At 44.3% G+C, this 24,001-nt stretch overlaps 1 protein-coding gene across 3 annotated transcripts in view; it reads right to left on the reverse strand.

The window, feature by feature from the left end:
- The window catches only part of rasgrf2b (Ras protein-specific guanine nucleotide-releasing factor 2b), a 160,659-nt gene that overhangs the window by 72,644 nt on the left and 64,014 nt on the right, over positions 1-24,001 (reverse strand). For 2 of the 3 annotated variants that reach the window (XM_054731605.2, XM_054731607.2), the window contains exons 11-17: positions 19,849-20,009; positions 19,691-19,757; positions 18,620-18,756; positions 18,161-18,243; positions 15,672-15,920; positions 11,529-11,621; positions 7,995-8,491 (exon numbers count right to left, since the gene is read on the reverse strand). In XM_054731605.2, the coding sequence (XP_054587580.2) occupies positions 7,995-8,491; positions 11,529-11,621; positions 15,672-15,920; positions 18,161-18,243; positions 18,620-18,756; positions 19,691-19,757; positions 19,849-20,009 (1,287 nt within the window). The remainder of the gene's footprint in view (positions 1-7,994; positions 8,492-11,528; positions 11,622-15,671; positions 15,921-18,160; positions 18,244-18,619; positions 18,757-19,690; positions 19,758-19,848; positions 20,010-24,001) is intronic. The other variant, XM_054731606.2, reaches the window with a different exon arrangement.

A 24,001-nucleotide genomic window follows, 5' to 3' on the forward strand; every position in this document is an offset into this window, starting at 1 on the left:
GTGAAAACCACTAAATCGAGTAATTGGACCAAAATGGCCGACTTCCTGTGCGACTTTGCACTTGGCTCAAAGAGACTTTTTTGTAGGTCCTGAGACCCCACATTAGTGTACCAAATTTCGTACTCCTCAGTCAAAGCATGGCTTGGGGCTGACAGTTTTAATGGACCTAGGGGGCGCTATTTCAGAAAATAGGCCACGCCCATTTGATGTTCACATGAGATCTTTTGGGGGGCCGGACTAGGATCACTCACAAGACGTTTCGTGACTGTATCTATAGAAATGACGACATGGGAGGCACATGTATGGTCACGGCGGTACGCCTGACTTCGCCGCGTCGCCACAGCCCCGCCTTCTGCAGAAAACACCCATAAAGTGACGTCAAGCAACGCCAACTTCTCTTCAGTTACCTGCTACAAATTCGGGCTGATTATTCGACAGGGCGAATTTTGGAAAATTTCCCAGTAAAACTTGACGTTTTAAGTCCTGAGGGGGCGGGGCTTGTGTGACATCATCCAGCGACCATTCATTTGTCTTCGGGGGGCGATGACGATTATCCATAGAAAGTTACTTTAACTGTAATTCTTTCATTTGTGAAATTATAGCAATTTGAATTTTTTTGGCGAGTGCTCGAACTTTGAGGCCTGGCCCCGCCCCTTCAGTATTTACGAAAAGTCAATTTTATTTTCTCATTTGAAGCGTCCATCGCTTCTGTTCGATGGCACACTATTTTTGAGACTATGGTACGAAAAATGACGAAACTGTTCAACCAAATATAGACCCTAGAAATGGCCAAAACGGCTAAAAATCGCCATTTCAACCCAAAATGGCCGACTTCCTGTTTTATATTGACCATGGATGCAAGAGGCTTTTTTGTGCGGACTGTTGAGTAGTACCAGTATACCAAATTTCATAACTGTACGATAAACTAAGCTTTATGGAGAGGGGTATTTTTCACTCTTTAGGGGGCGCTGTCGAGCCACTTTTTTATCAACTTTCACATCGCCAGTGAAATACGTAAATTTCACGCACTTTCTATATTGGGCCAGAATTTGGTGACTTTTTGGATATGCTAAGACCCCCTAAAGGCCACCCAAAGACGCGGAAGAAAAAAGAAAGCGTAATAATAATTAAAGCTGCAAGCAGCGTCGTTCGGCCCTCGCAGCGAAGCTGCTCGCCCTCCTTCCGCACCCCCTCCGCTCCATCCCCGACGCTCTCCAAACCCAATTCCGCGCTTGTCCATCCTGGCCGGCAGCCGGGGGCACCAGGGCACGTCGGGCAGAACAGAAAGTCAACCACCCCGACACCAGAAACCGTGAACGGCCTCCTCGTCCACACCTCACCCTGATTCAGCATCCCCTCTGAGCCCAGCATTACACGTCTCACCACTAGGAGATACTCTATCTTTACCACACTGGTGATGTGATGTTCAGTCTCTGGCAAATCGGAGGCTGTTTGTGGAAGTTACAGTCAAACGTAAGGTCACAGCGTCACGCCAGAAATCGCCATGGCATCAAAGCTCCTCCCTTTCTGAAAAGCTATCAGATCTGAATAGTCATTAAAACATCATGAAGACAGTGAATGACCTTAGTGTCATGTTGACTAAATTAGAGGGGACAAATATGGGCATTTCACCATAAAACAGTAGACTTCCTGTAGTCAGGGGGCGGGGCTTAGGTGATGCCAGCTGTCCACATTGTCACTGTCTTCAGATGTGGTCAGTGATCACACGGACAAAGTTTGAAATTGATCTGATCATGGACAAGGGAGTTATTGAGTCAAGTAACGTAATGGCGACTGGTCAAAGTTTGAGGCTTAGCCACGCCCACACCTTTAAACTAATTTAAAATCCGACGGTTGAAGTTTTCCTCTATGTCTTAAGAGTATATAGCAGGAGTTTGAAGGTGATCGGTGGAAAGGGCGACGAGACATCATTCTCCTAATAACGTGTGCGAAAACCACTAAATCGAGTACTTGGACCAAAATGGCCGACCTCCTGTGCGACATTGCGCTTGGCTCCAAGAGACTTTTTTGTAGGTCCTGAGACACTACATTAGTGTGCCAAATTTCGTGATCCTCAGTCAAAGCATGGCTTGAGGCTGACAGTTTTAATGGTCCTAGGGGGCGCTATTTCAGAAAATAGGCCACGCCCACAAACTTCAGCTGTCCAATTCTATTAGGGGTCAGAGTAGGATCACTCATACGAAATTGTGTGGCGATGTCACAATGATTGAAGAAATGAGAGACAAATGTATTTCCATTGCTTGATGGCGAATTTCGCCATGCTCCCAAAGCCCCGCCTTTATTCGAAACCTGCCAGTACTATAGACCAAGTGACCTCAACTTGTCTGCTGCTATTTGCCAGTGATTGCTGTTGATTGGTTAAAAGGAGTCCAATAGGGAGCTGTGAAAAAAAGAATGGCGTGGCGGCAGGTCAAAGTTTGAGGCTTAGCCACGCCCACACCTTTATACTTATTTAAAATCCGTAGGTTGAATTTTTTCCCCTTTGTCTTAAGAGTCTATAGCAGAAGTTTGAAGGTGATTGGTGAAAAGGGCAATGGTGTATCACTCTCCAAACAACGTGTGCGAAAACCACTAAATCGAGTACTTGGACCAAAATGGCCGACTTCCTGTGCGACTTTGCACTTGGCTCCAAGAGACTTTTTTTGTAGGTCCGGAGACACCACATTAGTGTACCAGATTTCGTACTCCTCAGTCAAAGCATGGCTAGGGGCTGACAGTTTTAATGGTCCTAGGGGGCGCCATTTCAGAAAATAGGCCACGCCCACAAACTACAGCTGTCCAAATCTATTGGGGTTCAGACTAGGATCACTCACCAGACATTTTGTGGCGATGGCACGATAATTGAAGAAATGAGAGGCAAACGTATTGCCATGGCGTGATGGTGAATTTTGCCATGCTCCCAAAGCCCCGCCTTTTTTCAAAACCTGCCAGTACTGGAGACTAAGTGACCTCAACTTGTCAGCTGCTATTCGCCAGAGATTGCTGGCGATTGGGTAAAAGGAGTCCAATAGGTAGCTGTGAAAAAAAGAGTGGCGTGGTGACAGGTCAAAGTTTGAGGCTTAGCCACGCCCACACCTTTATACTTATTTAAAATCCGACGGTTGAATTTTTTCCTTTATGTCTTAAGAGTCTATAGCAGAAGTTTGAAGGCGATTGGTGAAAAGGGCGATGGAGCATCACTCTCCAAACAACGTGTGCGAAAACCACTAAATCGAGTACTTGGACCAAAATGGCCGACTTCCTGTGCGACTTTGCACTTGGCTCCAAGAGACTTTTTTGTAGGTCCTGAGACACCACATTAGTGTGCCAAATTTCATAATCCTCAGTCAAAGCATGACTTGGGGCTGACAGTTTTAATGGTCCTAGGGGGCGCTATTTCAGAAAATAGGCCACGCCCACCGGATGTTCACATCACATTTTGTGGGGGGCTGAACTAGGATCACTCCCAAGAGGTTTTGTGGCAATATCTCTAGAATTGACGAAATGGGAGGCAAACGTAAGGCCACGTCGGTACGCCTGACTTCGCCGCGCCACCACAGCCCCGCCTTCTGCAGAAAACTCCCATAAAGTGACGCCAAGCAACCCCCAACTTGTCTTCAGTTACCTGCTACAAATTTGGGCTGATTATTTGAAAGGGCGAATTTTGGAAAATTTCCCAGTAAAACTTGACCTTTTAAGGCCTGAGGGGGCGGGGCTTATGTGACATCATCAATCGACCATTCATTTGTCTTCGGGGGGCGATGACGATTGTCCATAGAAAATTACTTTAGCTGTAATACTTTCATTTATGAAATTAAAGCAATTTGAATTTTTTTGGCGAGTGCTCAAACTTTGAGGCCTGGCCCCGCCCCTTCAGTATTTACGAAAAGTCAATTTTATTTGCTCATTTGATTCGTCCATCGCTTCTCTTCGATCGCACACTATTTTTGAGACAATCGTGCGAAAAATGACCAAACTGTTCAACCAAATATAGACCATAGAAATGGCCAAAACGGGGTCAAAATGGCCACTTTAGTCCAAAATGGCCGACTTCCTGTTTGATATTGACCATGGGTGCAAGAGGCTTTTCTGTGCGTATTGTTGAGTTCTACAAGTGTACCAAATTTCATCACTCTACTATGAAAAAAGGTCAAAGCGGAGGGGTATTTTAAATTTTCCAGGGGGCGCTGTCGAAACATTTTTTTACCAACTTTCACGTTGCCAGTGAAATACGTAAATTTCACGCACTTTCTATATTGGGCCAGAATTTTGTGAGTTTTTGGATATGCTAAGACCCCCTAAAGGCCATCCAAAGACGCGGAAGAAAAAAAAAGAAAAAAAAAGAAAGAAAAAGAAACGGAGCAGATACAATAGGCCTTCGCAGCGCTTCGCTGCTCGGGCCTAATAAACGGAGCAGATACAATAGGCCTTCGCAGCGCTTCGCTGCTCGGGCCTAATAAACGGAGCAGATACAATAGGCCTTCGCAGCGCTTCGCTGCTCGGGCCTAATAAAGGAGCAATGCAATACATCGCCACAGGCTAAACTCTCCCAGAGTTACCACAAGGACCAATTTGGTGAGCCACCCCAAAAATGCAACAGCATTTGTTGCATTTTTCAAACAGGAAGTGGGAGTGAAGTAAGACTCTGGTAGGGGGTGACTAGCTCTTTAACAATATCAGTAAAATTAATAAAGGGACCCTTATTGTAAAGTGTTACCAATGTTATTTCACCAATGTACAAGTACCTTGTTACTGTTCTTAAGTGTAATTTTTCTGTACTTTACTTAAAGAGGCCATATCATGGAAAAAAATGAACTTTTTTATCATGTGATATTATTATTTACTCATAAGAAAAAAAAACTAAACCCATTGTTGGGCTGCATTCATGCATTTTCCTGTTTCAGCAGCAAATTTTGAGTTTTACCTTGAAAATCCTGTAAAGTGTCAAAGGAAACTCGTCATCAGGCCCTGCTCCTCTCCTGGAAGCTAGTCTCTGATCTGAAACCCGTCTCTTCTGACCAGCACAGGATACGTGGCTTTGGCGACTGCTGTTATGTAGCAGACTTGGTGGTTAGAGTGCTCAGAGAGATGCCAATAAACACCTCACTCGTCTAAGACGCTGTTGTAAGCACGTTTTATCGGAGTGGGCAGAGTTTCATTGAAACAAAGCATAAATTTAGGCTGATGAAAATAACTTGTATTTAAAATAAATGCCATCTCATTATTGCCAAGATAATATTTTATCATATACTGAGCACACCTTTGCTATCAAAGGTCTGAAATAGCATGATATGGAACATTTCTACTTCTCTTTATTTTATATAAAGTTTCACAAGTAAAAGTACTTTATTTTGTATTTTGTCTGACTCCCACCCCACCCACCTCCGGTCCAATTAGCAGCTTACCCCCTTGTCCACGCTGGACTGCAATTCAATTCAATTCAAATTCAAAAATACTTTATTAATCCCAGAGGGAAACTGATTGCTGTAGTAGCTCAGAAAAATAATAATAATCAAGTAATCAAAGAGTTGTTGTATATTACAATGGCTGTTGGCAGGAAGGATCTCCAGTAGCGGTCAGTGTTGCAGCCAAACTGAAGAAGCCTCTGACTGAAGACACTCTTCCGTTGTCGGACAGTCTTGTGAAGAGAATGCTCAGGGTTGTCCATCATGTTCTTGATTCTCTGGAGAATTCTTCTTTGCATTATCTCCTCCAGCGGTTCGAAACTGCCGAAACTCTGGCTGAGTCCTTGAAAGGGCTTGGAGTTGCTCCATCTTGTTGGCCAGTGATCTCACATTGCCCATTATGATCGATGGAAGAGATGGTTTGAATTTCCTCTTTCTTGGTCTCCGTTTTGCTCCCCTCTGCACCCACGCTTCTTGCGTTTTAGCTCATTTGGGATTTGTGGCTTCAGTTGAGGTATTATTTCAGCCTTTCCAAAGTTAATCAGCTGCTCCTGATTGTAAACCAGCTTGTTGCCATGGTTACGTATCATAACAAATGCTCAAAAAGTGAAAAAAGCTAAAAAATAGCAGTAAAAATCCTCGAAGCTTCACAGCACCAGAAACAGAAAAGTAAAGTGTCCAAAAAAATACAGTTTTTCTTGAGAAACTAGAAGAAAAAATGTCCAAGAAAAGGCAAAACTTACATGTAGTCAACAGAGCTACTCCAACATGCAGCCACCCAGAGCAGCGCAGTTCTGGAAAAAATAGTGCTAATTTCCCCCTACAGTCCAACAGCATGCTTCTACAGACAACACATAATTAAATCTTAGTTCAATTAACTTTTAACCCTCTCAGGCTCAAAATACGTTTCGATAAAAGGACGAACAAATAAGTCCTTCGAGGATACTTCTGAGTTAAAAAATGCTCATGAAATACGTTTGTGGGGTAACCAGGTAGGTTTTAACTGTTGCAAATCTGCAACGCCTGCCTCCAGAGGGTTAAGCCCTTTTGAGAATCAAAATCCAGTTTAGTTAAAATAAAATAAAAAACAACAAGGTCCACTAAAGTGTCAGACAGTAAAATACACATACAAAATGAGAAACAACAGTGGACCAAAGACAACATTTAAAGTAAAATCAACTATTTTAGTTGTAACCGAATGAAATAACTGTTTTCCACCTAAAAGTCATCTTCCCCTCTCCTCTGACACAGAACTAGTCTGCATGAGATATGGCCTCAAGGTCTCATTCATTTGCTTCTAACCTGCTTCTTTCCAGTTCAAGAGAAGAATGAATAATGGACTCTCTCCTTTAATAAATCAAAGAACTCTATTTTAATAAAGCTAATCAAACAAAGTGTTAGTCAATAATAAGATGTGACCAATCTGTGAAATCAAAATATTAATTACTTTATTATAATCCTATAGAATGTAATAAGTAATATGACTTTAAATGTTTCCACTAGGACTGATCTCACGTAGCGTTAAGACACGACACATTGTTTTACTGATCCAATCAGAATCTGCCAGATCTGACGGAGGCGTGGTTTTGGTGGTGTTTGGTAAATCTGTCATCTTTTCATTCGACCATAAACCAAAACATTCGAAGTATAAAACTATGCCCACGTCATCTTTAACGCCAGTTCAAAGCGTTCTAGAGGAGTTGTCGGAGTGGCCAATCCGTAACTTTCCTCTTCAGCCGAAAGAACCAACGACAAGCTGGATAAAATCTGTTGCTGTTCCACCTGCTGCAACGGTTCCTTTCAGAATAAAAGCTGAACCATCACGACCCAGGTTTGGGTCTCGCTAGACGCCAACAAATTGTCGTGACCAGGAAGTATCTCAAGACGGGTGGTCGGCTGCCGTGGCTGTGCTACAGGCTTCGGCTCCATAAGGTCAAGCTGGACCTTTACACCTCCTGATCTAGACGGGGACTTCCAAAAGGGTATGTAGACCGACAAATGGCGTCGAATGCGTTTATGAATCTCCAAATCAAAGCTTAGCACGACAACATCACCTTCGATTCCCATCAGAACTAATCGCTTCTTCGGATTTGCTGGTTCTGAGCAACATTCCACACTACACCATTCTCCGTCTCATCCACCTTAGTTACACCATACATTTAGTGTTAAAGTTAGTCTAGTTTAATTTGTTTAGTAATAAATCTTTAAACTTTTAAACTCGACTCTCTCTCTTCTGTTGTCTCTGCATTAATACGAAGCTGTTATCTAATCCCTGCAATAAAAAGTTCCAATCTTCTGGTTAAAATAACCCAACGGATCCATAAGGTTGATTTCATATTTCCTATGGAATCTCATGGCTTATTAAATAACATGTAATTTAAATCATTACATAGTCAAACGCGAGGGAGAAGATGGGAGAGTGTGACATGATCTGTCAGGCTTTTCAAATCCTTTCGTTTTACTTTCTGTTTTCACCATCAGCAGACCAACGCTCAGCCAATCAAGAGTATGCGAAGCATAATGAGCTTTTGAAAGCCTAGTCGTAACGTTTTTCTAAGTAATTATGGTTTACTTAAAATCGTAACTTACTTCTCCGAATGCTTCGTCTCAGCTTCCCACAGAAGGGGTCGATCTTCGGCATCTCATCTCCCTCTGCTGTTGGACAAGGACTCTGATCGGGTGAGGAGGGAGTCAGAGGAGCTTGATCCTGTGGCGATTTGGAATTGTTGGGAGGAGGAGAGGTGGAGGAGGCAAGAGGAGGAGGAGGAGAGGTAGCAGTCGGAGTCGGGGTCTGGGGTGTTGGTGTTTGAGGCGTGTGGGCAGAGGTGGGGCTGCTGGCAGCAGACTGGGAAGTGTTGTGGTTGATGCTGGAGTTGGACACTGGAGATGTCAGGTCCAGGCCTCCAACCCTGGCGGTGATGGGGGAGTGAAGAGAAAGCTTTCGGGTTCGGACAGGCGAGGAGGTGCGGGATGAGACTGATAACGGGGGAGGAGAGGAGAACTTGCGGCAGAGGCGAGGGGATCTGTCATTCATGTTATCACTGCCTCGATTGTTCTGATTGGTGGCAAAAAACAGCTCCAAGGACCTGGAAAGGAGAAAGAAACGCGTTTTAGCAGAACTACGGGTGCTGGAAAAGCTCCAGAGAGTTGGAGAAACACAAAGTGTGTACCGGAGTCTGATTCAGATGAAATGAACTCTGATTGTAGATTCTCCTGAGCATAGAGTGAGCTTTTTGTTATATTTGTGACACTGAGTTGTTTGGACTTAGGCAGAGTGATTTGTAATGAGTGGGTGCAAATATGCAGTCAGATGTTATTTTGGCAGTTTTTCATTGTGGCATCTCCATACTCCAGCACACTGAGCTGGAAATAACACAACATCTTTCCGGTTGCCTTGGCGACTGCCAGCTTTTATTCCTGGTTGTTTCCAGTCTCTGTTTTAACATTTCAGGACTTTTACACCTTTGTGCAGCCTGTAAGCACCCCCCATTTGTAAGGAACTGCAATAAAGCTGGACAAGTGAGCTCAACGCAGCTGTAATAATGCTGAACCCTGAGAGAACTGTCATCACTTTATTCCTCTTCTCTTGGCTCTAAGGTGCTTCCTGGCAACCGTCAGGTTGGTTTGGTATTATGGTTGGAAACTCCCTGATCAATTTCATCTTTCTCTTTAGAATTAGATTTGGACAGAAGCTCCAGTAAGTTTGAAGAAGAGTAATAATTAAAGGTTACTGTGATACTGTAAACGATTGTGTTGCTTTAGTTTGAGCACCTGCACACGTAGCTGCAAAACCAACCCGTTCTTGTCTTCAGAGCTTAGAGCATTGCTTCATCGTCCGGTAGCTGGGAGCCTCTCTGACATCCAATCAGGGCGTATTTTGGCATTGGTGTTGTGACACTTTGGTCCAAGCATTATTAGATGCCAGGAGCAAACACCACCTTATTGAATCTGACAATGTCCTTATTAGGCTGCACGGTGGCGCAGTGGTTAGCACTGTTGCCTCGCAGCACGAAGGTCGCGGGTTCGAAACTCGGCTGCGGCCTTTCTGCGTGGAGTTGCGTGTTCTCCCCATGCATGCGTGGGTTTCCTCCGGGTACTCCGGTTTCCCCCATGGATCACAACATGTCCTATAGGTTATAAATTGTAAGACACTTTGGATAAAAGCGTCTGCCAAATAAATAAACATAAACATAAACATTAGATAGAAGGAGGAGTGAGAGAGCAATAAGGACAGAGCTTCAATCTCAAAGCTCAGCCTCAGAGACCAGTTGAAACATTTGTGAGTCTGCAGTGACACCTTTGATTTTAAAGGCTTCAGTCTCACTCACTGTTAGCTCAAGCAGCAAAACTGGTTCGGTTAAAGCAACAATTGCTTTGACGCAGCAAGAAAAACCCATCAGTTTGTTTTGAACGAGGACCTGCTCTGGCTTATGATAAAGTTACCCCTAAAACTAAGATAATAAAATAGACATTTTATGTAAAACAGATTTTTTTGCTTCCTTTTGTGCTGAAATGTGAGTCTCTTCAGCCTCTATAAACACTCCAAATGTGAAAAACATCTATTTTCTGTCAGAAAAGGAATTATTTACCTAAAACAAGCCGTTTCTAAAAGTTCCCATTTGTGATGTCACAAGCGGGAAAATTAGGATAAAACCACCTCCCGCGTGCAAGAGAGAGCTGCTAAAAAAGGAGCAGCAGCTCTACACTTAAGGTTGGTTTATGCTTGACGCGTCCGCGAGGTCCGCACGGCTCCGCGCGGAAAAGTAGCGTCATTTTGCATCATTTTAACAACCACGCCCCTCCACCGCGTCTCCGCACGGCCCAAGATTTCCGCAACGCGCACCTCGGAAAATTTCTAACCACGCGGACGGTCGGACGCGGAAAAACATGGCGGACCGGCACGGCAGAGGTTCGTAAATACAGACATTTGTATGATTCAGCTCTCAGAGATCACCGTGATCAACATGTTGTTAATAATTCTTGGAGAGAAATAGCTCGCACTGTCGGAAAAGACGAGGACGCTGTTAAAAATGCTGAAATACCATGTTGTAAACAGTGATTTCTACTTCTACTGTGGTGTAGTGTTGGATGCATGCTGTAGAGCTCCATGCTGCCCCCTACAGTTTGGGAGAATATTGGCTCACCGCAGAGACGAGCCGCACAAACCATAAACGCTGCGAGTTGTGAAGCGCGTTCCAGCCGCGAGCCGCATCACCGCGCGGAAAGTGAATGCGTCAAGCATAAACCAAGCTTTAGCCCCTCATATATTGGAGCTTCTCAGCTTATAGCAGCCTGAGTGGGGGATGAGTGGGAGTGGCCAGCTTCAGCTTGTTTTCTTAAAAGGACTGAAACAGCTCATTCTGTACAGCTGACTAATTTGCTTTATGTGAAAAGGATTTAGTGCAAAGAACTTCATAAACATGTTTGGTACTGACCATAGAACTATTATAATTTAAGAAAAAAATCTTAATATGTCCCCTTAAAAGTCTGATAGCAGGTTTGCACAGTGCTGATACCATACAGTGGAATGAGGCTGGGCCTGGAGATAATCCTCTAAGGTTTAGGAAGCTTGCCTTACCTCTTTGACACAATCCAAATGCATAAAAATAAATTAGGTCTTAACGGAATATAAATGTGAACATCTGTTAAGTTGTGAATTTACCGTAGTATACGTTTAGCTCTAGTTTATATGCCCAGAAACATTAAACAGCAAAAATCAGCTGCAGCACTCAAGGGAGCACGCGTGAGAAGCATTTTGGCAAAAAGGGGGGAAATGCAAAAAAAAAAAGGAAAGTCAGAAATGGAAGGGAGGATAGAAATGTGATGAGAAGCAACAGGCAGGAGAAAAATATCCAAACGAAACGTCACAAAGTGATGGATCAGGATAAATCTTCTAAACAAATGAAAAACAAAACAAACATTCGATCTTAAAAACATGCTGGACACCATTTTATTTATTCTATTTCTTTGGTTTTCACTCATTTAAATCTGTTGAGATGGGAACAATTACAATCTCTGTGCTTTAGTTGCAAAAAGGATCCATTCAGGCTAGGGAAAGGAAAGTCGTGCATCAGTTCAGGAAGAGCCTAACAGAAGCAGAGGCCAGATAAAAGACTCGGTTACTTGGACTGATCCACGGCTATCTTCATCATCTTCAGACCGTAGTCGGGACACATGGATGAGATGGGCAGACGGTCAAATGTGTGGTACTGGACCCTGGAGTTGGAAGGGTTACATGTAGACAAAGGAGATGGACAACAAACAGAATAGATGGATGAGTGTCAACGAGTGGATTTAGACATGGAAATAAAAGGAGATGCAACAGGAACGGGACGTGATTTGAGGAAAGATGCTGGAAGATAAATTATTCAGTTGGAGAAAAGGTGCACTTGAGCCAGACAACTTCATGAACAGAGGTGTTTTTCTTTATTTCTGTAGTAAATGTACGTGAGTGGACTGTACAAGTCAACTGGATCTGGTTTTCAAACGAGAAGCCCCTGAGAGAGAGGAGGAGTGCTTTAGTAGTTTACTGTCCTCAGTGCAACACTAATCCAGAACATAAAGCAAAAGCAGGTCGTCGTAGATCTCACCACGTGGATTTAGTCATTAGCCATTACTACTTATTAAGATTTTTGCTCGTGTCTCTGTCGGCTACAGCTGATGCTTGTCAGGATGTGGGTTTGGAGGACGGTTAGGACCCAAGATGCAGAACCAGAGACACGAGGCAGGAGGTAAAATCCTTTATTAAGGAGTAAATCCAAAGGAGGCAGGGAGCCAAAAACCAAAGTCCAAAAATCCTAATATCAAAACCGAGAGAAATCTAAGAACACAAGAGACCTAGAGAGATATTCAAATCTAGAGAGGGGGACGGGACGAGGCTGACGCAAACAATGGTCCAACAACACAGACAAGGTTAAGGCCCCGTCCACACGTAGCCGGGGATCTGCCAAAACGTAGATATTTGTCTACGTTTTGGCCTGTCGTCCACACGAAAACGGAGTTTTTTCACACAAAAACGGATCTTTTTAAAAACTCCGGCCAAAGTGAAGATCTGTGTTTTCTCCGTTTTGGGTGTCTGCGTGTGGACAGACAAAACCGGAGTTTTAAGGTCCGCAACGTCACTTTCCGCGACAAAAACATGCTGACATCACGTGTGCGACCTGTGTTTACACTAGCCGACAGCATGGATGCCCTCAGAGCTGCGCTCGCTTTATCAATTGTCCAAGCGCTTTCTGCTTGTTTGTTTTTGCAAGCGGAATTACTGCTCCTTGCGGAAGACCACAGACGAAGGACGAGGTTAAGAACGGGGGAAGTACTGCCACCTACAGGTCTGGCATGTCCTTAACAACGTATTTATCCGGGTACGTGTGGACAGAGTTTTTTTTTAAACGAGGTGATGTGGATGCAAGTTTTTGGAGGGGCGGATATTCGTTTTAAAAAAACCCCGGCTACGTGTGGACTAGGCCTATATACACAGGGGCGGGATGAATGGGAGATGAGCTGCAGGTGCGTGAGCAGAGAGAACCTAGTGAAATCAATTAACTAATCAGGGAGAGGAAACTAAGCTGAGAAGGTAAAATAAACATCCATCCATCCATTTTCTGAACCCGCTTTGTCCATGCAGGGTCGGGGTGGGGGGTGGGGGGGGGGGGGGGGGGGGTCAACCAGCGGTCAACGGGCAATCAGGCGGGGTACACCCTGGACAGAGAGCCAGTCCATTGCAGGACAACACAGAGACACACAGGACAAACAATCATGCACACACACACACACACACACATGCTCACACCTAGGGACAATTTGGACAGACCAATCAACCTAACAGTCATGTTTTTGGACTGTGGGAGGAAGCCGGAGTACCTGGAGAGAACCCACGCATGCACAGGGAGAACATGCTAACTCCATGCAGAAAGATCCCAGGACGGGAAGCGAACCCAGGACCTTCTCGCTACAAGGCAACAGCTCTAACCACTGCGCCACTGCGCAGCCTAAAATAAACATGACCTATGAATAATAACCAAAACCTAAAGACTGGGAGAACAAAATAAAGATCTAAGGAGAAAAGGAGAACTAATAAACTGGTGGGGAAGGACCAAGGAACCTAGGAGAAGAAAACCTGAACCTATGAGAACTATAGGAAAAAACTAGTTAGATAATACAAGAAAACAAGAACAGGTGAACCTGGGAAACCTGGTGGGAGCTGGAGGCAAGAAGGGGCACAGGAAGCTTAAGGGGAGAACCTGGAGTGGGCTGGGGAACAGAGGACACAGAACCTGAGGGGACACCTGGAGGGGGCTGTAGACAAGGGGACACATGAGGAACACAAGGAGACACATGAGGGAGATGCAGACGCAGACCATGACAATGCTCCAGCTTCTTAATACTTAAATTAGTCCTGGATTTGGTTTCGCAGCAGATGTCCCCGGATGGAGAGGGTGTTATCTGTGCTCTTCCAGTGAGATCCAGCTGCTTTGTAAACTATTAGATGTGTAAAGTGTTTTCCTCCGAGCTGAGCAGGTCACCTTCATGTCTCCTGAGTCTCACCACCCCACAACGATTTGAGAAAATTCAGGTTTTGCACTAAATATCCCTACAGCCATATCCCTTTCATGGTAATAAACGCTAGCTTTCCCTCCTGTGCACCTCCATTACCTGGATGCTCCCTTCCTGTCCAGTGAAATCATCCACAAATGATGCGGAGTAAGGTTTTAAAAGTACAAAACTCACCTCTAGGCAAAGAAAAAGCTTTTCCGTTTTAAACTCTGACTCAAGCAGAGAAGCTGTGGAAGAAATAATAACACTATTCTGATGCAGCCAGAGACCCAAAAGAGCCAGACTGAACCTCCTCTGACTGACAGAATGTTCTTGTTCCTCTCCCAAAAACACCGTTAAGGCATCTGTTCATCTGGGGGGTCTCAGTTATCGAGACCGTACTTAAGCTCAGCAAAAAAATGTACTTAAGCCAAGTAGGTTTGTGATCCATCAAACATGGAGTACGCACAGCTGCACGCAATCTCCGCTTCAGAAATCGGGGACTAACGAGAATGTTTCTCAGCTGCATTTTAGTCACATCCCGCCCTCACCACGCCCACTTACTGCCATAAATGGTCAATGCAAAGTGCCTTGTGGATCTCATGCAGATACATAAGCCGGCTCGTTGCAGCATTTCGATCACGACCGCGGATCAAGGAAGCGCTATTTCACAAGCAGGAATTCAGGTACCTGTGGGTGAGGTGGAGAAATGAAAGGAAGTGCTTTTGCAAAACAAATAAGAGGAAATCCACGGAGTGGCACAGCGTTGCTGAAGCCGTCAATGTTGTGAGTTCTTCAGAGAGATCTGTGGCAAAGTCACGCACGCTAACCAGTCAGCCAAACGGAGATCACCCCTTGTTCAGGTAGACAGGACACACACTGTCACAGACACATGGCATTCTGTCTCAATGATGATAAATGACCCGCACTTGTATAGCGCCTCTCAGAGTAAGGACTCCAAAGCGCTTTACACTACAGTGTCATCCATTCACACACACATTCACACACTGGTGGGGATGAGCTACAGTGTAGCCACAGCTGCCCTGGGGCGCACTGACAGAGGCGAGGCTGCCGAGCACAGGCGCCACCGGTCCCTCCGACCACCACCAGCAGGCAAGGTGGGTTAAGTGTCTTGCCCAAGGACACAACAGCAGAATTCTCTGTCCGGAGCCGGGATCGAACCTGCAACCTTCCGATTACTGGACAACCCGCTCAACCTGTTGAGCTACTGCTGCCCCCTGCTGATTTCTGCATTCCGTATTCTGGCTTTAGGCTGTGTGTGTGTGTGTGTGTGCGTGTGGGGGGGGTCTTGTTCTGTGTGAAAACGAAGCGGTACAAGAGATAATAGTGCAGGATTTCATTATTTTATCCTTGTCAGCAGCAGCACTGCAGGTGCTCTCCATGTCCAGCATGTGTGTAAGCCAGGTCCTTAGTCAACTTAACGTTGCACACATTTTTCCACTAAGTTTCTTTCATAAATCCCAAAGTTTGTGTGGAAAGTTGCTTACGCAGTTTTCCGACCCCGTTTTGTGCGTAAGCTAGCTTGATAAATGAGACCCCATTACCCTAAAACGCATGCTTAGTTTGTTTTATCCAGCGTGTGTTTGACCTTCTGGAGGAACCCAAAACATTCACCAAGATCTGATTCCATCATTCTCGAGCTCTTTTTTAATGAATAAGAGAAAAAAACACATTTAGCTACAAACAGAAACTGTATAGAAGAACGGTTTCGACCTGATTGGAATAGACGAGAAGGGTTTCTTGTAGATGTCAGCCAGTTTGTCCATGACGACAGACGCCGCCGTGAAGATCCTGTATGTGTGCAGGAAGGTGTTGAGGAAGTCAATGGAGAGGAAGCGCAGGTCGGTCAGCCTCTCCAGCAGCCGCTCCACGCTGGCATACCGGATCTGGGGGACCTTGCAGGAGTTGAGCGTCTTGCTGAAGCAAATGTCAACATCATCTTTATGGAGGCGCACATCGGATCTGATGGACACACACACACACACACACACACACACACACAATGACGCATGGGTGAATGCAGCAAACCAAAAAATATATACAAGTTAAGCCTAATTTGTTTATAATTGAATTATAATTTTCCAAAAATGGTACAAATTTGAATTACATTTTAAAATGTTGATATTTCATGATTAACAGACAAATAAAAGCCATATTTTATCTTGTTCTATGTCGTATTTGTGATCATTTTTGCTTTTCAAAAGCTTGCCGATCAAGAAAATGAGCTCAAACTCATTTCAGACGAGCAACAATAATACGGAATCCCTGGAAGGCAACGGGAAAAAGACTTTTTTTTGTGGCATTTTGTTGCTCAGCCCAGAAACGTAAATGAAAAAGTGTTATTTTTTCTCCTAGAAATCTTCAGTGGGTTTTTTTCTCCATTTTTGCTCAACCTGGAAAGGCAAATGAAAAAATAAATCTCTTTTATGTATGTATTTTTCTATTACCTTTTCTATCCACCAGCTCTTGCTACAGCGAAGGTTGGCTCAGAAAATAAGAAGCTGTTCATTCCACCATAAATTTGGCTCAAGACATTTTGATATGTTTGTAAGTGAATAAAAAAATAGGCTGATTTTCAAATGTGTGACTTCATTTGTGGACATTTTAAAGAGACAATGTGTAGTTTTGACCTTTAATCTCTGGAAATATCCATCGGAATGTTATTAAAAGTTCATTAAATGATGCCCTGTTGTTGAAAAATATACACTATATAAATATAGACTATAAAAATCTGGTCTAAAACACTTGGGAGTGGGTCTAAGTCTCTAGGCGAGGTCATATTAGATGCCATATTTCCTTCTACAGGAGCCCATGAGGACAAAATGTATTTACTGATTTGTAACAAACGGTTACAAAACTTTCACTATTTATAAACATTGATGTTTTACACATTTTCCTCTTCGCTCGTTGCCAGTGATGAAAGGAAGTCTGATGTGTTAGCTACTTTGCTGAAATTTGCAGTCCCCGGGGCTTTTTGAACCTAATAGGCATCCATTGGTAAGGTCTTACTCCAACACAAAATACTTGCAATGATTTAGGCATCTAATGCCCCCTAAGGCCAGGAAAAATACACACTGTCACTTTAATGTCTTAATTCTCACCTAAAAACATGTCGAAATGTCTTTTATAGCCAAAACACTTTTTTTTTAGTTTGCCTTTGTGGGCTGAGCAAATAAATAAATAAATAAATAAATAAAATTGGGAAAAATCAAACATTTAAAAAAATGTTGGTTTTTTTTTCCGTTGGCTTTCTGGGCTTCCATATAATAAACTGATTATTTTACATTTCAGCTTGTTTGTTTTTTTATTAGGGGAAAAGAAGCAAAAGTTGTTAAATATGCAACAGAACATTTTAGACCAAAGACGGATCCATCTTGCTTCTTTCATTTAAGCAGGTTGCAAACAGATGGAGCTTTTTGGGGGGCAAATTTCTTCTTTAATTTTGAAAAACCCTGAACACAATACAATTCTAAAAGCAAATTAAAAATGAATATAAGATGAAAAACGTTTTTGAGACATGGAAATAAAAGAATAGTTTCATTTCTGAATAGCAGTTATTCACTTTCAAATCTGTTTAGAAACACTTTTATCTCTAATAGAAAATATCTACGTTCACAGAAACCTTCTTTTGTTTTCCACCAGCATGCAAACATAGTTGTGTGCATGGACGTAATTTTGGGGGGGGGGGACAGGGGGGACATGTCCCCCCCACTTTTTCCAAAGTCAAGTTTTGACCCCTGCACTTTTTACCATCCAAAAATAATATTACGCTATATTAAATTGACACTGGCTGAGCACTAGGAACAAGCGGACAACAACCGTTGAAGCCGGTTTCCCATTAGAACATACTGTAAAGATACCCCCCCCCCCCCCCCCCGTGTCCCCCCCACTTCTAAAGTGAAAATTACGTCCTTGGTTGTGTGTTTGTTTGTAAACCCAAAACCCCAAAGGAGGAACTCAAATCTGCTACACAAATGTCAAATAAAGCATTTTGAAAGATAAAATGATGGAAAAAAAACACAAGCACAAAAATCTGTGAGCACAAATTAAAATCCTTGGAAATGCCAACGTTGGCTTTTTATCTTGGTGTTAATAAATGCTAGTGTTCATGCCAGTTTCATTATGCTTTGGACAGTTATTTGGCAGCAGGTGCTTAGGATGAAGGCATGGGTGTTTATCCACATTTATACTGGAATACTTACTTGATCATGTGAGGCACGGTGACTTTGGAGTTTTCCTCAAATACGCTGGTCATCAAGCCATTACAGCGGATGTTATCGATGCACTGCAGAGTCAGGGAGGACAGGGGAGAAAAAGGACAAGAGCTTACGACCGTTTTAAACACGGTAATTCATTCAGGATTTTATACTTTCTCCCATTTTTGTTGGAAAACAATGACGTGAAACAGAAGCCATTTAAAAGCAGTCTTTGTGTTTTACTGTCTGACAAGATTTAATCCAGCCTGACACACCTGGACGGTGCTACCTTGTTTGTGAAGAGCTGAGGCAGTGAGCCGAACTCGACCCAGGGGAACTGTATCGCCGTCTGTGTTTACTCATCACTAGGCCTTCCCAATGCCCAGCAGAGATGTGCACTTGCTGCTTGGAGGTTCTTGTTAATACGTGTTTGTCATGGTGTGTTCTGGGGGGGGGGGGTATTACCTGGCTAATATCACTGGTCCAAGCAGCCTTCTCCTGTCGTGATGGTGTCAGTAGGACCACGGTGAACGGAGGTGAGTCTGATGGCTCCACTACCAGCTTAAAGTCAAGCTGACCAAACACCTGACCGCCAACTTTAGCTGCAGTAGCGAGAAAATAAATCCCAATTTTACTGTAAAACAGGAAATTAACATTTGGGCCCTGTCCACACGTAGCCGGGGATCTGCCAAAACGTAGATATTTTCCTACGTTTTGGCCTGTCATCCACACGAAAACGGAGTTTTTTCACACGAAAACGGATCTTTTTAAAAACTCCGGCCAAAATGAAGATCTGCGTTTTCTCCGTTTTGGGTGTCTGCGTGTGGACAGACAAAACCGGAGTTTTAAGGTCCGCAACGTCACTTTCCGCGACAAAAAAAATGCTGACATCACGTGTGCGACCTGTGTTTACACTAGCCGACAGCATGGATGCCCTCAGAGCTGCGCTCGCTTTATCAATTGTCCAAGCGCTTTTTGCTTGTTTGTTTTTGCAAGCGGAATTACTGCTCCTTGCGGAAGACCACAGACGAAGGACAAGGTTAAGAACGGGGGAAGTACTGCCGCCTACAGGTCTGGCATGTCCTTAACAACGTATTTATCCGGGTACGTGTGGACAGAGTTTTTTTTAAAACGAGGTGGTGTGGATGCAAGTTTTTGGAGGGGCGGATATTCGTTTTTTAAAAAAAAAACGGCTACGTGTGGACTAGGCCTAAGTGTGGTAAAAAGTAAAATGCACGCATGGAGATGGGGTTAAATAGGCTGTGTGTGTGTGTGTGTGTGTGTGTGTGTGTGTGTGTGTGGAAGGCCAATAAGCTCCCTAATTGCAAATTTATAAGGGGGGGGGGGGGGGGGGGGTCCTGTAAAGTTAAAAGTTCAAAACCTGGTATTTAGAAGGGTGAACATCTGATATTTAATGGAAGTAATTCTAGACAGTTATTGTTTGACATCTAATTAACCTTCATAAAACGGATGAGGAGTTTAAGGGAGCCAATAAAAGCTGCTCATGAGTGGAAGAGGCAGAGACATTAAACTTACAGTCATCGTCACTGGCGTCTGGTTCCTCTATCAGTGTGCACTCAATCAGGGACAAAACACCCCCTTGCTGTTGGACATCAGAACGCGAACACAAATATTTAGATCACTATTTTCCTCTCAGGTGTCGTTTCACACTTCTGGAAGAGCGCGGATGCTACCTTCAGCAGGTGCAGCTTTCCCCCAGAGCTGCGAGTGCAGACGAGGAAGTGTTTGGTGAAGAGGAAACATTGTCTTTCTCCCTCCTTCTTCAGCGACAGAGAGCCCAAACGGACCTTGCTCAGTTTCCCTCGCTCCACCGATGGCAGCTGGATCAGAGAGCCTGTGGAGCCGGAGGGGGCAGAGGATTACAACATTTCATTAAGCTCACACTAATCTGTGGGCTGTGTTTACCAAGCGTCTGCAGGGAAGAAACTCCTGCTTTTGATGTGCTCAGTCGACAAAGTAAAGAGATTGTAAAAAATAAAGGATTAAGTCTGGCGAGTTTTGACATTTGTCTCATCTTGCTGAACAGAAACTCAAGAGCCATCCTGTTTTCTGAGTCATCTCCAACAACTAAGCTCAGCCCGATCTCTCGTGTGAAGCAACCTGCCGTGCCACAGCATTAAGACCCAGTGTTGGGAGTAACGCGGTACAAAAGTAATTAATTACTGTAATGCATTGCTTTTTGCTGTAATGTGGTAATGTAAGGCATTACAGGGAAAGAAAATGGTAATATTTACTCGGTACAATTGTCAGTAACGTGGTAATTACAATGCATTTTTAAACCCAGAATCAAGATGTGGGTTTCCTAAAAATTCAAATTGCGGGAAGCCTGAAAAAAGATCCAGTATCTACATATATGACGTCATTTATGGACTCAGCTTTGCGGGCATTCTATGAGCAGAGAGGACGCAGCGGTAATGGCTCAAATCCTCCAGCTGCGTCCTGCGCGCGGCCGCTGTTATATTCACAAAATCGATCCACCAAAACAAAGTCATTCATTTGCGATCGTTTATATCAGCCCATATTCTCTGGTACTTCATGTACTTTTTGGCAGAGGAGCCAAGGTCTACCTGAGGCCCCCGAACCCGGGCCAGGCACTGCTGCATGTTCCTTCCTTCTTCCCGGCAGCATACATGTCAGGACCCGACCCCCAAGGCCCCGCCCAGATCCCCACCTGTGAGTTCATAATCTGTGCCCCGGTGATTTCAACTCATTGCTGCTGCAGCGCAGTGCATATTAAAATATATATATTTTTTGCGTACGGTAGATCCCTTTGGCTGATTAGTTAGAAAGTAGGAAATCTAGTTTACAGTTTTTCTGGAAGACGGAGAAAACATGCAGCATGCAGGAAGATTAGAGAGAGAAAGGGCCGGAAATTATTCACATAAAATCAAGAAAACAAAACAAAGTGCTTGAAAAGAAAAAAAGTAGGCAGATTTATCCCCAATACACATTTTTACCAGTGAAAAGCAATAATATATAAGCATTTAATATTTATACATGTGATAGAATCAGATCACCCCAGAAGTCAGTCCCACATCCAGGGCCGTATCAAGGCATTTGGGGACCAAGGCAAATATAGGCTTGGAGCCCCCACCACCTCACTCCCTGCTCAGTTAATATAAGATGGCAGCGTGCTGAGAGTACAGATTGTTGTTGCTTTTATTTAATAAACAATCATTTTAAAGCACCGTTATTATATCTGACTGTTTTTAACAGCAATCCTAGCTCAGACACCACATCACCTTCCACATATATGTCATGAGCTCACTGAGCGTCACATGACCAGATTCATACTGAAGATGTTTGGTGAAAGTAACTTAAAGTAATGCAAAACTAGTGTAATGCCTTACATTTTAAAATCAGTACAATTGTAATGTAATGAATTACTTTAAAATGAGGGTAACAAGTAATAAATAATGCATTACAGTTTTGAAGTAACTTGCCCAACACTGTTAAGACCACAGACGAGTGAATTCCTGCACTTGGTCTTCTACCCCCGTGCTGCATTCGGCACAAGCCCCGTTTTGGCAAACATCGCCCTTCTTTGGTAAAACCAACTCTTAGAGGCAGTCAAACAAACTGCTTCCTAATCCATAAAAACAGTGAAGCAAGTCTGATCATTAAAAGGAAAATCAGAAGAAAAAACACCTGCTGCCTGCAATCAGGTGCAAAACACTACACGACCCTCAGGTTCTGCATAAAAGCTCATGTGGGTCACAGGAGACAAGAGGTTCTTACATCATTAAGTTTGAAGTGGAAAGCTGCTTCCAACCAGTCCGATAGGACTGATCTGAAACAACTGATGCTGAATATTTGAATTAAAATGTGAATCCTGGATGAACACTGATGCTTTTATCTGATCTTTGCAATTCAAGCAGGTTTCATTTGGTTTTAGATTTTGTTTTCCACCCGGTTCTCCCCTCCCCGCAGCTCGACGCATCTCTGTCTTATTGCAGCTTCTGTCTGCTGAGCGGGCTGCCGGCTTGTGGCGCTCTGGGATGGAAACCTTTCCACCCGGTTCTCCCCAGCGGCAGCTCTGCGCATCTCAGATCGCAGCGGCGCTTGTCTGCTGTGCGGCTGCAGGCTTGTGGAGCTCTCGGAGACCTCTGTGTTCCACCCGGTTTTACCCAGCGGTCAGCCCGGCGTATCTCTGACGCAGAAGCTCTGGTGTTGTGCACAGTTAACTCCGGTTGTAGCTAGGTTGCTTCCTCCGTTAGCTTAGCTCCCACCTCCGCGTTAGCTTTGGGTTAGCTTCAGGTTAGCTTGTAGCTAGTTCGACCGGGTGTCGTCAGTTGATCCCAGCCTTACAGCCCCACCCTCAGCTCCACCTCTCTTCCCTTTTGTGGAATTGTCTGGGCTTGACGGAACCTGTGACACGGTCAAAATGGCGGTGGTGGCCACCTCCCATTTCCCCTCAAAAACGTGTTATTGGAGTCTATGGAAACCCAATGTCCATATATGTATGTCGATGGTTTAAAAGCATGAACAACTCCCTCAGAGGAGGAAAATGAAAAAATGTCAATTTAATTTGCAAACTGACGTATTTAGCCGACTGGAGAAGGGCGGCTTGCAAACTCCAGGTCAGGAGAGAGGTCCTGCCTCAAGTGGAGGAGTTAAAGTATCTCGGGGTCTTGTTCATGAGTGAGGGAAGGAGGGAGATCGACAGGCAGGATTGGGGCAGCGTCTGCAATGATGCGGACACTGAACTGGTCTGTTGTGGTGAAGAAGGAGCAAAGCCGCCCAGTCCTCACCTATGGTCATGAGCGTTGGGTAATTTAGTGTTACACTGAGGACAGTAAACTACTAAAGCACTCCTCCTCTCTCTCTCAGGGGCTTCTTGTTTGAAAACCAGGTCCAGTTGATTTGTACAGTCCACTCACGTACATTAACTACAGAAAAAAAGAAAAACACCTCTGTTCGTGAAGAAGATTGCGGATACAAGCAACCAAAATTAGTTTTCTCTGTGGGGTGGCTGGGCACAGCCTTAGGGATAGGGTGAGGAGCTCGGACATTCAGGAGAGACTCGGAGTAGAGCCACTGCTCCTCCATATCGAGAGGCGTCAGTTTAGGTGGTTTGGGCTTCTTCCGGCCCTTGGAGGGTGCAGATGTTTATTTCCTCCTCTCCTCCATATCTTATCCTCAAGCCCTTTGTCTGTCTGTGGGTGCTGGGTGCACGGCTGCTTCTGCATTTTTCTGGAAACTGAAATCACTCAAATGGATCTCATCAGTTGGTCACTCAACGCGATTGATAAAATGTTTTCAAAGATGAGAACGGGAGAAGGGGCTCCCGGATGCCCCGCCGCGACAGACCCAGTTGGACACACCATGGACTCCTGGAAACAGTGGAACTTGATTTGTTTATCTCAGCTGTCTGTGGAGGACTCTGAAGACGTGTGGATATTCGTGGTGTTGGTGTCGGGTTTCCTGCTCATTGGCCTTGGAGGCTTCCTGCTTACCGGAAAATTATTGAGCTGTCGAGGAATATTGGCCTGATCCCGGAGCTCAGAGATGGTTTGCACCGCGCTGTGAATTCACAGACTCACATAATTGTCGCGATGAATCATAAGCTTGGAACTTTGGCTGAGATTCATTCGTTGGCACAAAAGATGGATGCCATCAAGGAGAGAGTGGACGAATCAGCACGGATTGGGATAGTTTAATGTCCATTATTGGGATTTTGAGAGGCTGAGGACCAACAAACTGTAAGGCACAGAGGAAATTATCTCTGTCTGGCCCCAAAACAATTTCTAATCTTAATCTGGCGCCCTTGAGCCTGCAAGGCCCCAATGAAAACTCCCCCCTCAGAAGATATGTGGAATGTGTCGT

This window comes from Nothobranchius furzeri, chromosome 17 (assembly GCF_043380555.1).
Source record: "Nothobranchius furzeri strain GRZ-AD chromosome 17, NfurGRZ-RIMD1, whole genome shotgun sequence".
Classification (NCBI taxonomy): Eukaryota; Metazoa; Chordata; class Actinopteri; order Cyprinodontiformes; family Nothobranchiidae; genus Nothobranchius; species Nothobranchius furzeri.